The 18,754-nt window shown below is 41.9% G+C and overlaps 1 protein-coding gene across 21 annotated transcripts in view; it reads right to left on the bottom strand.

Annotated features, from left to right (window-relative positions):
• Positions 1-18,754, bottom strand: part of dlg1b (discs large MAGUK scaffold protein 1b) — a 471,082-nt gene that overhangs the window by 206,605 nt on the left and 245,723 nt on the right. Inside the window, exon 1 of one of the 21 annotated variants that reach the window (XM_043702501.1) lies at positions 6,650-6,931. The exons of 18 other annotated variants lie outside the window; for them this stretch is intronic. In XM_043702501.1, coding sequence (XP_043558436.1) covers positions 6,650-6,878 — 229 coding nt within the window. In that variant the 5' untranslated portion in view covers positions 6,879-6,931. Of the gene's footprint in view, positions 1-6,635; positions 6,932-18,754 lie in introns of those variants that run through there. 2 more of the 21 variants (XM_043702493.1, XM_043702500.1) reach the window with 2 other exon arrangements.

Consider the following 18,754-nt stretch of genomic DNA (forward strand, 5'->3'; position numbering starts at 1 on the left):
ATGTCAAAATGCTTAACGGCTCCTGTTTTAGTTATTTCAATTTTCCTCCTCCATTTGAAAAGTGTTTCAGTATTCCATGTTAAATGTGTAAAATAAATAACACATCTAAACACATTGAAAAAGATGGTAAAATCAAGTTGTGTGGTAGAGAAACATTTCTGTATTTAGTGAGCGAATTGTAAGGATTGATTAGATTTCAAAACAGCAAAATATATAGCTAGAAGTAGTTTTTTTTTTATTACAACAGAAATGTTTCTAGCAATATTACATCTTCCACATAATCCTCCCACTTGCCACTGTAGTAAATGAGGGCAAGTAACAAGTAGAATGGAACTGCAAAGTTGAAAATGAATAATTAATTCACATTTTAAGTGTGGAATCTGGTCATTTGCTGCTATAGCAATTTTAAAATTAAGTTAGTATGGACAGACACAAAAGAAACAATTATCTCCAGCTCTGGTTTCCTCCCACAGTCTAAAGATGCGCAGGTCTGGTGAATTGGCCATGTTAAATTGCCCATAGTGTGAGGTGCATTAGTCAGAGGGAAATGCGTCTGGGTGGGTTACTCTTCGGAGGGTCGGTGTGGACTTGTTGGGCCGAAGGGCCTATTTCCACACTGGAGGGAATCTAAGCGAACCTAAAACTACCAGTGTTTATTTCATTCAACTCATAGGAGGTTTTGAGAAAGTGTATAAGGTTTGTGCAGGTAGGGAAAGAGATAAGTTTTTGAGTTTTGTGAAACAAACGGTTCAGCTAGCATGACTCGGATCAGGTAAGAACTTGCAGTAAACAATGGGTGCTTGAGGCAGGGATGGTCGGTTAATAAGGTGGAAAAGCATTCATTACGTAAAGCCATTTAACAAGATGAAGCAGCAGTATGTAAAGGTGAAAAGTATTCATTATGTGAAGCTAGTTAACAAGGTTAAAAACATTCATTGTGTAACATCAGATGGCTTAATCTTTACTATTGACACTCACTGATTGTAATGGTCACCAAATCAGTATGGATGTTACCTTATCTGGATGCTGCTCCCTGCAAATGACTATATAATTCATTAAGAAACTGAGAGAGAAGACCGAGAAGTCATTAATCTGCGCACATGGGTGATCTTTCTCTCTCCCTCCAGGGCCCAGAAAAAAGATGAAAGAGGAAAAATAAACTATGTCTGTGTGTTTTGCTTTGACTGAGGCAGAAACAGGATGACAATAGTTTCACTTCTAAAAATGATCTACAAATGTACATCAGGCTGCTCACCAGAAGGGAAAAACAGGGCTATTGCTCTCACAATTAGAGATAAAGAAAAGGACCAGTTTTATATTCAAATGTCACTAGGAATTCCCGCCTCACATAGAGAAACTGAGTGAGGAATGGGAATATTAAACTTGCAATGCCAATATTGAGAAATCATCCTATTAGTGCATATAGAGGAAATTGCAGAATAAATTACCACAAATATGCCTGATTGCTTTTTCTGAGATCGGATGGCCTCATTCTTTTACCAGCTAGTAGTGGTCAGATTAACAGCAAACTGCAGTTCTTGTGTCATTGTTTTTCCACATAGGAAGATTAAAAATTATAATGTGGAAAAACCATTTTGAATGCACAGAAACAAAGTATTAAAATATTGAATACAAAACCGAACATTATTTTCTATTCACTTGTAGGAAGTGGGCATCTTTGGCTGGCCTGCATTTACTGCCCATCCCTAGTTCCATGTAAAAAGGTGGTGGTGATGTGCCTCCTTGAACCATTGCAGTCTGTGTACTGCTGGTAGACCCACAATACCCCAAGTGAAGGAATTCCAAGATTCTGAGCCTGTGACAGAGAAGGAACAGTTCTAGATTTCCAAGTCAGGATGGTGAGTGGCTTGTTGGTGAATTTGTGCCCCCATATCTGCTGCTCTTGTCATTCTAGATCAAAGAGGTTGTGGGTTTGGAAGGTGCTAAGGATCTTTGGCGAATTACTGCAATGCAACTTGTAGATGGGACATACTACTCTGAATGAGAGTCAGGCGATAGAAGGATTGGATGCTTGTGGATGTGTTGTCAATCAAGCAGGTTGCTCTGTCCCAGATGGTCTCAAGCTTCTGGACTACTGTTGGAGCTGCACGTAACCAGGCAAGTAGAGAGTATTCCATCAAATCCCTGTTTTGTAGATGGTAGACAGGCTTTGATGAGTTAGGAGAGTAGTACTCGTTGCAGTATTTCTAGCCTCTGACCTGCTTTTGAGCACAGTCAGTTTCTGGACAATGTTAATGCCCAGGGTATTGATAGCAGCTGATTCAGTGATGGTAAAACCACTGCATGGCAAAGGGCTATTGTTAGATTGTCTCTTATTAGAGATGGTCATTGCCTGGCATTTGTGCAGCACAAATGTTTCTTGCCATTGCTAGGTCAAACTTCAATATTGTCTAGGTCTTGTTAAATATAGACATGGACAGCTTCAGTACCTCAGGACTCCCAGGGCAATTCCACCTCCACCCAGTGCAGTCAAGGGATCAGTTAAAATATGGTGCAGGGTTTAAAGTAACCAGAGGCTTACACTGACATTCACCATGTTGACCCTAAACACACCTCTGACAATCAGGGCTCTTAATAATAGATCGGCAGTTGCAATCCGTACCTATTATTAGCTGTTACTTCATGCCTCTTGAAGTATAAAGGGTGTAGATTCATAACAGCTTGAACAAAAACAAGGTAACAAAGATATTACTGACAATGCCCCATGTAGCCAGAATGAGGACATGATAAGACAGAGGACCAGAAATTCGGCCCATCGAGTCTGCTCTGCCATTTGATCATGGCTGATAGATTTTTCAACCCCATTCTACCACTTTCTCTCTGTTACCTTTGATCCCCTATTAAGAACCCATTTATTACGGTCTTAAATGTACTCCATGACCTGGCCTCCACAGCCTTCTGTGGCAATGAATTCCACAAGATTCACGAGCCTTTGGCGAAAGAAGTTTCTCCTTAACTCTATTCTAAAGGGTCTTTCTTTTTTTTTTGAAGACTGTGCCCTCAGGTCCTCATCTCTCCTGCCAATGGAAACATCTTCCCAATGTCCACTCTGTTTAGGTTGTTCAGTATTCTGTAATTTTCAGTTAGATCACGCCTCACCCTTCCAAACACAGTATAGTCCCAGCAAATGTTCCTTATAGGTTAAGCTTTTCACTCCTGGGATCATTCTTGTGATCTGGATCCACCCCAGGACCAATATATCCTTCCACAACAATAATAGAACAAACTTTCCTTTTTAGAACTGGACATTGGTAGAAGGTGCACACACTGGAAAGGAGTATCATTTCAAATACACCATGTTCATGATCTTTCCAGTAGACAAAGGAGCACCTGCACATTCATCAGTTCAGTAAATAGTAGGATGCACGACATGGCCAGCTTTACTCCAGAGCTAATCAGTAACAACTTGCCTTTAAATATTACCTTTAACATGAGAAAACATTCTGACATACTTCACAGGACCTTAAGACAAAAATCAGAGGTGCCCACACACTTCAACTCAAGGTGTCAAACTTGTCCCTTTAAGGTAATGAAAATAGTGTTGGAACCTTGCCACTGCCACACCCAACGAGAACGACACTGAGATCAGTTCAGCTGACCTTTCTTAACTCATGTCACTATGCAGCGTGTAGTATTATTGAATGTCAAGGTCTGGAAGGAAGGAGTAAACCTCACAGGGCAACCTGCTCATTTTTGTATCAACAAATGGAAACATTTTTGAAAAAAGCATCAAAAGTCATCTCTTATCTATGCAGAATGTTGATAACTGAAATGCGTGTGATCTACAAAAAACACATTTCGGTTTAACCACATTCAAAATGTTAAAAACTCAGTTCATGTTTAACTGTTAAAATGTGTAGGCTAGCACGTAAATTAGTGGAAGGAACTTGCTAGCATTACAGGATTCAAAGTTATACAGTCAAAGAGATGTACAGCAAACCTGATATCCTAACCTAATCTAGTCCCATTTCCCAGCACTTGGCCCATATTCCTCTAAACCTTCCTATTCATATACCCATCCACATTCCTTTTAAATGCTGCAACTGTACCAGTCTGCACCACTTCCTCTGGCAGCTCATTCCACATTCGCACCACCCTCTGTGTGACAAAGTTGCCCCTTAAGTCCCTAGTATATCCTTCTCCTTTCACCCTAAACTTATGCCCTCTAGTTCTGATTCCCCCACCCCAGGAAAGACTTTGCCTATTTATCCTATCCATGCCCCTCATGACTTTATAAACCTCTATAAGGTCACCCCTCAGCCTCCAATGCTCCAGGGAAAACAGTCCCAGCCTGTTCAGCCTCTCCCTATAGCTCAAATCCTCCAACCCTGGCAGCATCCTTGTAAATCTTTTCTGAACCCTCGCAAGTTTCACAACATCTTTCCGATAGGAAGGAGACCAGAATTGCACGCAATTTTCCAAAAGTGGCCTAACCAATGTCCTGTACAGCTGCAACATGACCTCCCAACTCCTGTACTCAATACTCTGACCAATAAAGGAAAGTATACCAAATGCCTTCTTCACTATCCTATCTCCCTATGAATCTACTTTCAAGGAACTATGAACCTGCACTCCAAGGTCTCTTTGCTCTGCAACACTCCCTAGGACCTTACCATTAAGTGTATATGCCCTGCTAAGATTTGCTTTCCCAAAATGCAGCACCTCACACTTATCTAAATTAAACTCCATCTGCCACTTCTCAGCCCATTGGTCCGTCTGATCAAGATCCTGTTGTACTTTGAGGTAACCTTCTTCGCTGTCCACAACACTTCCAATTTTGGTGTCATCTGCAAACATACTAACTATACCTCTTAAGCTCACATCCAAATCATTTATATAAATGACAAAAAGTAGTTGACCCAGCACTGATCCTGTTGGCAGTCCAACGGTCATAGGCCTCCATCTGAAAAACAACCCTCCACTACCACCCTGTCTTCTACCTTTGAGCCAGGTCTGCATCCAAGTGGCAAGTTCTCCCTGTATTCCATGAGATTCCATGAGATTCCTGAAGAAGGGCCTGTGCCCGAAACGTCGAATCTCCTGTTCCCTGGATGCTGCCTGACCTGCTGTGCTGTTCCAGCAATAAAGTTTCAACTTTGATCTCCAGCATCTGCAGACCTCACTTTCTCCTTCCATGAGATTTAACCTTGCTAACCATTTAATTAACATATAGTGCCCACTTTATTGCCAATCAAAATAACATCAATATGTTTTGATACCTGACCAACAATTCATTATATAATGTGAACCATGAGATTCAGGATGATTTAATACTATCACAATGTATGGGAGATATGAAATACCTTACATTTTGCACTAATACTGAATACACAGTGCAAATCAGGAGACAAGCCCTGTATTAAACTTGCAGCAAATCAAAGTAACCTAAAAATTCTGTGATTTGATGCCATAATGGTAATAAACGTACTCAGCGTCATAAGCCTGGTTCTGAAAGCATGTAGGGGGGTCTGCTGGATCCCACGAAATGCTTTATAAAGCTATTGGAGCTAATACTGAAGTATCTTTAAGGCAAAGATTCTCAATTCCTCCCTCTCTATGCACTTGTACTTCAAATTTGAGACCGTCCTGCCCATGGCTGTTAGAGCTAAGTAGTATGAACATGGCTCTGCCTGGCTGAAACTCAAACTGCAGCTGATGGTCTCGAAGTGCAGTGGAATTACATTTTTAGACAGAACTATAGTCACACCCTCGCATTTAACTTAAAACCCATCCCAGTAGGCACTACAACTTAAATTATTTATCACTAATTTTGCAAAGAAAAAGAAACCATCAGCCAAACGGCTGCTGCTATTGTACTAGCTGTCATCTGTAGCTCTCTCATATTGCTAAACGGGTATTGTGTACATGCTTGTGTTGCGCAGAAATTTTGGAGAGCACAAAGGACCAAAACAGCATTCAGTATCTGGATAATATTACCGAAATAATGCATGGTGTTATTACAATCTAGCTACAACTTTAATAACCACTAGTATTGTGAATGCATGGGAAGCAAATATGGAACAGTAATAACACAATTATATTGCAAATTAAGCAGCACGTTCAAAAGTTTAATAACATTCTCTATCTGTTGTGTTGAAAAGCAAGCACTATCAACTGAAATCCAATCTGAAGCCACAATGGGCATTTACTTTAGCACCATTTGAGTGTACAATTCAATACACCAGCAATGGTGGGCATTGTTTTGGAAGGTCAGACAATACAAGCTACAGTTGCAGCTATTTCAAATCATTTCAAAGTTAACTTAATCACAAAAGGTAAACAAGAATTGGATCACTACCATCTTCCCTTTCGTAGGAAAAAGCCAATGTGTGTGTGTGTGTGTGTGTGTGTGTGTGTGCATATCATCAAAGCAGTTAAAGATCAAAGCGAATTATATCAAACCAGGTTATCAGGTCTACATTACATTTGTACAAAAGCAGAAAGCAAACATTAAAAATAAGACTAAACCATTGCTTTCTAATCCATCAAATTATCCATTGCGAAATGAAGAATTTCCTAACTTCATTTTACTGTAACACTCCAAAGTAATGCACCTCTGTTTATCTAACTTGAAAAAAATAGATTTGAACTTATTTCTATTAGCATAATTTTACCTGAATACAACCGCCACTTGTGGAAAAACAGTCAATAAAATAGTGTCTGCGGGTAAAAAACGCCAGCACAGTCCTCCAGCGAGAAGTTTCAACTTCATTCTCTTTCAAGTTCAGCTCATCAGCTGAACTCCGTTTTGTGCATTGCTTCAATCTCTGCCCAGCAGAATTCAGTCCAGCGCCAGCATTGCTTCTGTTGGGACGCGAGTACAAAAGCGACGTGTTGTTGCCGAAGATGTAATTCATCTCTGCAGGTGGTTGCTGGGCAGAGTCTCCCACTACCAGCTGCCAAATGGAGCACGTAGAAGCAACTGCAGATAGAATTACATCAGCATCACAAAATACAGGAGACAGAACCTGGCCACCTGCAGCAGTTGAAAATGTCTGGAAGTTCCTCAGAGCTGGAGAACACAGAATGACTTTAAAACTATGACAACACCAGCTCTTTGAAAATCACAGTGCAGAGGGCCCTAATTAACTAAGCTTTGCTTTCTCTTTTCCATCAACTATTTCCAGTGAAGCTACAGAAGACTTAAAGCCTGTTGTTCCCTATGGGTTTGTAACTATTTTGAAAGGCAGATGCAAGATCAATTAACAGGTACAAACATAAATGGACTGAACTTGGAACTGCCTATTCTTTGATAGAGACTAGGGGGAGGGAGAGGGTGGTTGGCAGTGATTTGAAAGAGGAGATTGGATGGAAGTATTTGTTTGCAATCCTTACACCAACACTCAAAAAAAATCATTCTGTGGTATCCATGCCACATAGTCTGTCACTTAGAACCTTGTGCCTCAGTGATATTTACAAAGTTTCATTCAAGTGTTTGAAAATGTTTCTACCTATAATCGGAATACAAAATACATAATCCACCACAAGTAGTATCTTTTATTATGTGCTTTGTACAGTGCTTATGCAGAGATATTGACAATCCTTTCCATTGAAAAGTCAACAGGGAATAACCACCGGAAACCAGGCATATTGAAAGACTATTTAGACTGTGATATCAACAGCGTGAAATTATCCAACTCACTTAGAAATCAACAATGCGGTCAACATTCCCACTTCAGCAGTCCCAAGACTGAATCAATATTTCACTGAAACAAACCATCATGCAGTGAAATTCTCCTTAAAGCAGGATGACTCTGCGGAGGTTTAATGGACTTGAGTGAAACACATGAATACAATGTGCAAAACCACCACTTTCAGAGCATCTATCCCAAGAGGGATCAAAGTCATTTTCATTTTGTCTTTCACCAAGGTGGAATCAAAGAAATTACAATGTGCACAATGTGTAAGGATTCCATTTTTAACTGGACATCTGTGGTCATACTAGATAGATACATAGCCACAGGTAAAATCTTGAAAACACAATCCTGTATGATAACAATGGCAAATGTGAGGTAAGATTTGAGTCAGAATATTGGTATAGATGGGGAGAAATGAGGAGATAACGTTTCCATTTATTCTTAACCTCTATGATTCTTGAATGAGGGCAATGACAGGCATATTTTGAGACGAGGCTTTAAATCCTTTTGAATGTGTTTATCCTCTCGTCACAACAATTGCATTTTCTAGTAAATTTAAAACCAAAAGTAAGTGTTTATTCACATACCACTCAAAACGTGAAGCAACAAAATCATGACACCTTCAGATACAGAGGTATGCTTGCATCGAAGAGATCAATTCAGTGGACACTTGCACTTAAATTATTAATGGAGTAACAAGAAACAAATTAGCATCCATAATCAGTTATCAAAGATGAAACATTGCAGTGAAGAAGGCTCTCGCTCCTTGACCTTTGAAGATAACTGAATTTTGGAAGTTGCTAAGATGTCTCATCGTAATCTGAGATAACCTTCTATACTATCCACTACACAGTGGCACAGTGGTTAGCACTGCTGCCTCACAGCGCCAGAGACCCAGGTTCAATTCCCGCCTCAGGCGACTGACTGTGTGGAGTTTGCACATTCTCCCAGTGTCTGCATGGGTTTCCTCAGGGAGCTCCGGTTTCCTCCCACAGTCCAAAAATGAGCAGGTTAGGTGAATTGGCCATGCTAAATTGCCCGTAGTGTTAGGTGCAGGGGTAAATGTAGGGAAATGGGTCTGGGTGGTTTGCGCTTCGGCGGGTCGGTGTGGACTCGCTGGGCCGAAGGACCTGTTTCCACACTGTAAGTAATCTAATCTAATCTCCAATTTTGGGGTCATCTGCAAACTTACTAACTATATCTCCTATGTTCACATCCAAATCTTTTATTTAAATGACGAAAAGCAGTGGACCCAGCACCAATCCTTTGTGGTACACGACTGTGAATAGGAAGGGTTTAGAGGGTATTGGGCCAAGTGCTGGCAATAGGGACTAGATTAGGTTGGGATAACTGCTCGGCATGGACGAGTTGGACTGAAGGGTCAGTTTCTGAACTGTACATCTCTATGACTAAGTCACACAAAGATATGTCCATGCTTCTGCAGAGAAATATAGCCTTGCAAGTGAAAACAGTTTAGCTCCTCTGCCCACTGTTCAAGTTGGCTGCTTAAACAGGGCTCCTTTTGCCCAGCTGGTGAATATCTTTCTGTCCCAGGTAGCCTGAAACTGCCTCCTCCTGGCCAGTCCTTGGGACAATACTTGCTATTTCCAGACAAGTTTGATCATGTAGCCACAGAATCGATACTTCCATTATCCATACAAATGATTCAATAGACAATAGGTGCAGGAGTAGGCCATTCAGCCCTTCGAGCCTGCACCGCCATTCAATATAATCATGGTTGATCATTCCTAATCAGTATCCTGTTCCTGCCTTATCTCCATAACCCTTGATTCCACTATCTTTGAGAGCTCTATCCAACTCCTTCTTAAATGAATCCAGAGAGTGGGCCTCCACTGCCCCCTGTGGCAGAGCATTCCACACAGCCACCACTCTCTGGGTGAAGAAGTTTCTCCTGAGCTCTGTCCTAAATGGTCTACCCCGTATTTTTAAGCTGTGTCCTCTGGTTCGGCACTCACCCATCAGTGGAAATATGTTTCCTGCTGCCAGAATGTCCAATCCTTTCATAATCTTATACGTCTCAATCAGATCCCCTCTCAATCTTTGAAACTCAAGGGTATACTATTCAATTCCTCTTGTTATGAAGGCCAGCATGCTATTAGCCTTCTTCACTACCTTCTGTACCTGCATGCTTGCCTTCATTGACTGGTGTACAAGAACACCCAGATCTCTCTGTACTGCCCCTTTACATAAATTGATTCCATTGAGGTAGTAGTCTGCCTTCCTGTTCTTGCTACCAAAGTGGATAACGATACATTTATCCACCTTAAACTGCATCTGCCCACTCACCTAACTTGTCCAGGTCACCCTGTAATCTCCTAACATCCTCATCACTTTTCACCCTGCCACCCAGTTTTGTATCATCAGCAAATTTGCTAATGTTATTGCTGATACCATCTTGTATATCATTAACATATATTGTAAAAAGCTGTGGTCCCAGCACGGATCCCTGCGGTACCCCACTGGTCACTGCCTGCCATTCCGAAATGGAGCCGTTTATCACTACCCTTTGTTTCCTATTAGCCAACCAATTTTCAATCCAATCTAGTACTTTGCCCCCAATACCATGCACCCTAATTTTACCCACTAATTATGATTCAATATCATAAGCCACTGCCGCACAATGGAGATGAATGGTGGCTGTTCACACTTGTTTGTCATGCCGCTGTGTGTTAGCTATTAAGTTTTTGGATATGGAGTGTGGAGTGTTTCTGTAAATATTCAGGCAATAGAAGCAATAAATTCATAAATCATCTTTCATCTTGAGGATCCTCCACATAGGCATTTACATTTCAATGACTTTCCAGAGACACAAGTGAGCATTCCACTAAAAAAAAATCTCCTGATCCCTTGGAATCCTTTTTGCAAAGTTAATTGTCCACATTACTTGTAAAGTAGAGTAAAAATGCCCATCATTTTTGTATGTTCATAGACACACAAGGTGAGCACAAAAACATAAGTAATTTTGTTCACTTCTTAACAGACGAAGCTGAGAACTAGGACATGCAAACACATGGCATTTTAAGTCACTCAACAGTTGACAAGATTTAGTCATGATACACAGGCTTTTCCATAACTTAGCTCCTTTAGCATGATTTAATGGTGGAAATACTACTTCATTAAATCAATCTCCCACCTCCACAATTCTATCCGTCCCCTCTTTTGCTTTGTAAAGTCCTGCTAAAACTATAGAAAGTAAGACCTCATCCAGAATACTGTGAACACTTCCCTTTATATAAGGAAAGATGTACAAGCACTGGAGGCAGTCAAGAGGGGGTTCACTCGGCTGATTCCACAAATAGTTTTCATCAGAAAAACTCACTATGTTGAGTAGCTTTGGCTTGTACTCATTGGTGTTTAGAAGAATGAGGGGCAACCTTATTGAAACATATAAGCTTCTTAAGGGGCTTGACAGTTTTGATGTGGAGAATTGTTTCCTGCGAGTTTAGGAACAGAGGGCTTAGTCAAAGATAGAGTATAGAGCTGAGGAGGAATTTCTTTTCAGAGCAGAGAATCTATTACATTCTTTAATGCAGATTGCTTTCAAGGCAAGGAAAGATAGATATTAAATCAGATCAGCCATAATCTCTCTGAACGGCACAGCAGAATCAATAGGCCATAGGTCTTGCATCTGTTCCTATGTTTTCATTCAATTGATTCACTGCCCACAAAAGAAATTCCTCCTCATCTCTGTACTAAGTAGATCTCTGATGGAAATGGCCATCAGTTTGGAAGGTGCTAAAGAGATTTGGTGAATTTCTCCAGTGTATCATAAATATGGTACACACTGTTGCTCCCGAGTACCAGTGGCGAAGGAGTGAATGTTTCTGAATATGGTGCCAATCATGCCAGTTACTTTGTCCTGGACAGTGTCAAGCTTCCTGAGTGTTGTTGGAGCTGCGCACATCCAGGCAAGTGGAGAGTATTCCATCACACTCCTGACTTGTGCCTTTTAGAGGTGGACACACCTTGGGAGTCAGGAGATGAGTAACTCACCACAGTATTCTTAGGCACTGACCTGCTCTTGTAGCCATGTATTTATATGGCTAATCCAATTGCGTTTCTGGTCAATGGAAACCGCAGGAAGTTGATAGTGGGGTATTCAGTTATGATAACAAGAGGCAGTAGTTAGACTGCCTTTTAATGTTATGGTCATTGCCAGGCATTTTTGTGGCAGAAACGTTAGTTGCTAGCATCGGTGATGCTGGGGACCTCTGGGAAAGGCAGAGATGGATCATCCTTTTAGCACTACTGGCTGAAGATTGTTGCAAATGAGCCTCAATTTTGGCATCGATGTGTGGGTCTCTCCCATCACTGGGGATGAAGATATTTGTGGAGTCTCCTCCGTCAGTGATCTCCAGTGGCAGGACTGCAGAGTTTAGATTCACTGATTGTGGAATCACTTAGCTCTGTCAATCACTTGCTGCTTATGCTGTTTGGCATGCATACAGTAGTATTTTGTAGCTTCACCAGGTTGACACGTTTTTAGGTTTGCTTGATGCTGTTCCAGGCATGACTGCTTGCACAGTTCACTGAACCGGAGTTGATCCCTTGGCTTGACGGCAATGGTAAAGTGAAAGAAATACCATACCAGGCCATGAAGTTGCAGGTTGTTTTGGCATATGATTTTGCTGCTTCTGATTCTGCCGTTACCAATGGACAACAGTACATCATAAACCCACTCTTGAGCTGCTAGATCTGTTTGAAGTCTGTCCCATTTAGCATGGCAGTAGTGACTGAACCAGTTCCATCAGCAGTGCTACTTTCAAGTCATTCTTGGTGAAGGACATTAAAATCCCATAGTTTCTTAAAGCGGAGCACCGTTTCTCAGCCAAAGGATGGTAGCACATGGTAATCAGCAGGAGGTTTTGTCACCAATGTTTGAACTGATGAAACTTCATGGTGTCCAGGCTCAATGTTGAGGATCCCTAGGGCAACTCCCAAGGTAACTCCCATTCCTGAAGAAGGGCTTATGCCCAAAACGTCGATTCTCCTGTTCCCTGGATGCTGCCTGACCTGCTGTGCTGTTCCAGCAATACATTTTCAGCAACTCCCAAGGTAACTCTGTTCCAACAAAGTACATACAACTGTGCTGCCACCTTAGCTGAACCTGTCTTGCCAGAAGGACAGGATGATGGTTCCATCTGAGATAGTCATACTCACAGAATAATACCTCACAGATAATGTCAGGCTGTTGTGTGGCTAGACTGAGACACCTCGCCCAATTTACCATCAGCCCCAAGACGACACTAATAGGAAAATTTTGCAGGGTTGACAGGAACCCTGTTGCTGTTGTTGCTTCTGGTGCCTATCCAATTTCATTTCTTTTTTGAGACTTTCTAGCGATTGTTACATCTGAATGTTGCTCAGCCATTTCAGAAGGCAGTTAAAAGCTAACAATGCCGTGGATCTGGAGTCACATGTCGTCCAAACTCAGCAAGGAAGGCAGTTTCTTTCCCAAAAGGGCATTTGTGAACCAGATAGATTGTTTTTCCATTATATTAGATACTTAATTCCAGATAATTTCATGGAAATCAAATCCCACTATCTGCCATAGCAGAATTCAAACTCAGGTCCCCAGGACATCACCTGGATTTCTGGATTAATATAATTGAGTGACTATATTATACCATAAGGCTGTCACCTCCCTATTACTTAAAGTCATCCAAAGTTCTGCTGTCCAGACTTTGACTCGCTCAAAGATCAGTTCACCTGTCATTTTTGCAGTTACTGACCTGGTCTTATGACACCTCAATTTTAACATTTGCATCCTTACTTGCAAATCCCTCCATCTCTGTAGTTATTCACCATTCCTCCAAATCTCCAAATTAACTGCACACTTCTAGTTTTGACCTTGTGAATTTTCATTGCTCCACCAATAGTGGCTTTGTCTTCTAACATATATACATTAAATTTGGATTCTTTCCCTGAATCTTCAATTTCTCCTACTTTAAGATACATCTTCGGCCATACTTTGGGCATCCAGTTTCAAGGTCTTGGGTAGCTTGGTTCTAATTTTTTTATTATACTACCAAGAAACATCTTTAACAGCATTAAAGGTGCTATATTTATGCTATATCTTTACTATTCAAATCAATTCCATTCAACTGAAACTATAGGTTGTAAAAGACCCACAAAAACATAATCACCTGATGAAGGAGCATCGCTCCGAAAGCTAGTGTGCTTCCAATTAAACCTGTTGGACTAAACCTGTTGGACTATAACCTGGTGTTGTGTGATTTTTAACTTTGTAAACTCCAGTCCAACACCGGCATCTCCAAATCATGATTACAAAAACATAACCTTTTTTAAGAAGCAGCAGCAGTGAAAAGCAAACAGAGTACTAATTATTTTGACATAATTAACAAAAGTCTCACCCATGAAATTATTTGTTGTACAATTTTCCCCAAGTACAATTTTTCTCCATGCTTTTCAAATCTAATCTGAAAATGCAGTGAATGAACCCAGAGTTTATATCCAGACAATCAATGTGTCCACCAGTCATAAAGGTGGCATCCATTGCCCTTACCTCTAAAAAGGAGATTTTAAACTTTGAAAGCATATAAATGACACATCAAAACAAAAAAAACATTTTAAATTCAAAATGCTCCTTTGAGTACAATGCTGAAGTTTTTTTTTGCCATCCGTTTTGCATATCTTTCTATCATTTACTGCTTTGCAAATAGGAGAGGCTTTATCACAGGCTTTTCTGCTCCTACTTATGTGATCACTCCGGTTTTAGTATGCCTTGCTTTCACTACAGTGCACTGGATTCTGAGATGGCTATGTTAAACACTGATTTGTGCACAGTGCCTCAGGTTGAGTAGGTGGTGTTTGAAGAGATTGGTAAGTGAATTGTTTAGAGGTTTGTGTGCTCCCTCTGAGCTTTAGCTTCTCCTCATACAAAGTTTCTTGCTGTTCAGTCCTTTGCCAAATGAACCTTCTTCATTTGGTTGGCCAAAAGCCAGGGTCAGCCAGGAGAGGATATCACTTGCCCTTACCAACGTGGTCTGTAAGCACAAGGATCTAAATAGATCACGGCCATTATGAGTTTCACTAGGCCGATTAACTTCTCATTACATATCCTGAGATAAAATTAGATTTTAAATGCTCGCTTATCCTGTATCACACCAGAGACTTTGCTTTCCTTTTTGGAAAATAAAACCTTCATCCATCGGCAGATTTAGACGACACCACTTTGCTTTTAGTGGTGACAATGGAATTGGTGAATCATATCTAATCTGATTACAGTCTCAATATTGAAGCATTTTCCATCAGCCCAGCACAACTTGTCATGATTCATAAACGTAAAGTGGGAATGGTTACAAGACATTACAGCCAATACAAAAACCGATTAAAACAATTTGTCTGGAGAAGACTGCAAAGGTTCAGGGTAGAAAACTATTAAAGAAACTTTGGCAGATATTAACAAAATAAAGCCATCAATACACCAAAATGACCGAACATTATCCTTATTCTCTGCTGCACTTTCCACCCACATACTTGAGGTTGCAGGCTCTTTCATAAATCACAAGGGCAAACTCATACCTTATGACTGGCACTGTAAGTAGAGTCACTAATGAATTGCATCATCCTGAAACACTGGCATTATACCTCACTCTGGACACCATTCTGATGCAATGGATTGGCATGCTGTACCCACCTCAGACTTTGGCTGAAATCTGGCACAGTTCAAATAAATAACAAATTTTTTGATAACAAGAAAGCCCGAAAAGGTAAGTCTCATTCAGACAACCTTGACTGAGCAGGAATATAACAGCTTCTAATTCGAACAAAAATAACTAAATATACAAAAGAAAATCCAGCAAATGCTGGAAACTTTCAGCTGGTCAGGCAGAATCTGTAGAGTTAACATTTTAGGAGTAACAATACTTCAACAAAACAGGAAGATACTACAGGTGATCAGCTTACAAGGAAAAACAGAACAAGGGAAAATGACCATTTACGCATTTAATCATTTCCTGTGCTCCACCTAATCACTTTACAGATCATTTTGTCTTTGATCTGCTCATGTATAGCATCTGCCAGTTCTGACTGAGACCTGAAACATTACCCTAATTTTCTGCTCATCTGCAGATGTTGCATTATTTGTTGGGCATTCCTAGCATTTACAGTTTAAATGTTTCAATGTTTGGCATCCATTTGTCAGCCTCAAGGCAAGATACAAATTCCAAATGTGGAATTCAGGTAAAAGAATCACCAAAGTGCCTTATTTTGACAGCATGCAGGAGATTTCCAAAGCATGGCCAAAATTTGGTGAAGTGGAAGCAGAGAAGTCAAGTCAGATGAAATATTTTATATTCTACAATCTGAAGGACTTGAATTAGGTATCTTTTCAACTATTCCCCCTAGAGATAACTTCTTTCTCCTGAATATGCTAATAGAATCCAACCTCATGGCCTTCCTCTTCTTTGCAGGAAGAAAGGGGAGAAAGAGGGCGGAGAGTTGGAGGGAAGAGGGGAAGACACAGATAGAGGGTGAGGGTGAGAGAGTGAGAGGGTGAGAGAGTGAGATGAGACAGAAAACACAGACAGAGAGAGAGACAGACAGACACAGAAACAGAGAGAGAAGAAAACTGAGTTTGAGACTCCCTGAATTTACCCTCACCCTCGAGCTTTTAGTAGTAGGTACTCTCCAACCACACCCCACTCAGTTTTCTACAAACTATAGCAAGTGTTTGACAAAGACTTCCTTAAGTCAACTAAAATCCTATCATGCAGGTGGTCATTGTCACCACATTCCCATGATGTGCAACACAATCACTGTACAACCCAAATAGAATGAGAGAAATTCCACCAGCACTGCCTCTGATAAATTCTCCAGATTCAGTGGGAGGGTAGTCAAAAGCTAGTGCCCATTTTGCAGCCAGTTCTACCATACATTCAGGCAAAACTCCTGCAAAACCAACTGCAATGGACACTGTGCCCAGTCACCTGGAAAGTAATTCAGCCAGGTCCTGTTTTCTCAACTCTCAAATGGCCAATGTTTGAAGGGAAGATGAAGAAAACTCAATAAATACTTTCCTCAAAGCATTATTGTTATTAATGACTGGAGGAGCTTGTTACTAATCTGTTCAAACTTGTGACGTGTCCATCAAGCTGACTCCCAATGTCTTAACGATGAGGCAGAGGGACAACTGAGTCGGAGAAAGGAAACCAAACTTGCAATGTGGACCCGCTACCTCACGAAATGTAATGTCTATGCGCCAAGAGATCTAAGGGTCAAAAATTGACAAATTCAGTCAGACTCATGACAGAATTTGTTTTTGGATGTACCCTTTCTAATTTGATTAAAAAGTCACCCAATTCACTAAGCTGCAATCCTACCTTCTCCCTTACCTTTGATTTTATAACTTTCTCATGTTATAACTTGTGTGGCCTTTTGTCAAATTTGACCACTGTCATTTCATTCCAGACAACTGACAAATTGACAATGCATCTGAACTGGCTCTCAGATTTAACAATATAATCTGAATTTAGTACTGCAAGTGCATTGCTTGGAACATAGAATATAGGAGGAGTAGGCCATTTGGCCCTTCGAACTTACTCCCCCATTTAACGTGATCATGGCTGGTCATCCAACAATTCTTCCGCCGCCTTCGCCTCCGCGCCTACTTCTCCAACCAGCAACATGCAGCCCTCCACTCCCTCCGCTCCAATCCCAACCTCACGATCAAACCAGCAGACAAAGGAGGCAGAGTGGTAGTTTGGCGCACCGACCTTTACATTGCTGAGGCTAAACGGCAGCTCGCGGACACCTCCTCCTACTGCCACCTTGACCATGACCCCACCTCCCACCACCAAACCATCATCTCCCAGACCATCCATAACCTCATCACCTCAGGGGATCTCCCATCCACCGCCTCCAACCTCATAGTCCCACAACCCCGCACTGCCCGTTTCTACCTCCTGCCTAAAATCCACAAACCTGACTTCCCCGGCCGACCCATTGTCTCAGCCTGCTCCTGGCCCACCGAACTCATCTCTGCATACCTTGACACGGTCCTGTCCCCCTTAGTCCAAGATCTCCCCACCTACGTTCAGGACACCACCTACGCCCTCCACCTCCTCCATGATTTTTGCTTCCCCGGCCTTATCTTCACCATGGACATCCAGTCCCTATACACCTCCATCCCCCCATCACAAAGGCCTCAAAGCCCTCTGCTTCTTCCTTTCCCGCCAAACCAACTAGTACCCTTCCACTGACACCCTCCTTCGACTGACTCAACTGGTCCTCACTCTAAACAACTTCTCTTTCCAATCCGCTCACTTCCTCCAAACCAAAGGAGCAGCCATGGGCACCCACATGGGTCCCAGCTATGCCTGCCTCTTCGTCGGATATGTGGAACAGTCCATCTTCCACAGCTACACTGGCACCACCCCCATTCTTTTCCTTCGCTACATCGATGACTGCATCGGCGCTACCTCGTGCTCCTACAAGGAGGTTGAACAGTTCATCCACTTTACCAACACCTTCCACCCGACCTCAAACTTACCTGGACCATCTCAGACTCTTTCCTCCCCTTCCTAGACCTCTCCATTTCTATCTCGGATGACCGACTCAACACGGACGTTTATTATAAACTGACTGACTCCTACAGCTACCTAGATTTCACCTCCTCCCACCCTGCCCCCTGTAAAAACGCCATCCCATATTCCTAATTCCTTCGCCTCCGCCGCATCTGCACCCAGGCGGACCAATTCCAATGCCGAACAACCCAGATGACCTCCTTCTTCAAAGACCGCAATTTCCCCTCAGATGTGGTTGATGATGCTATCCACCGCATCTCCTCCACTTCCCGCTCCTCCACTCGCCACCAGACAAAACCCCACCGGTATTCACCTACCACCCCACCAACTTCCAGATACAACGGATCATCCTTCGACATTTACGCCACCTCCAAACAGAACCCACCACCAAGGATATATTTCCCTCCCCTCCCCTATCAGCGTTCCGGAAAGACCACTCCCTCCGCGACTCCCTCGTCAGGTCCACACCCCCCACCAACCCAAACTCCACTCCCGGCACCTTCCCCTGCAACCGCAAGAAATGCAAAA

This window comes from Chiloscyllium plagiosum, chromosome 13 (assembly GCF_004010195.1).
Source record: "Chiloscyllium plagiosum isolate BGI_BamShark_2017 chromosome 13, ASM401019v2, whole genome shotgun sequence".
Taxonomy (NCBI): domain Eukaryota; kingdom Metazoa; phylum Chordata; class Chondrichthyes; order Orectolobiformes; family Hemiscylliidae; genus Chiloscyllium; species Chiloscyllium plagiosum.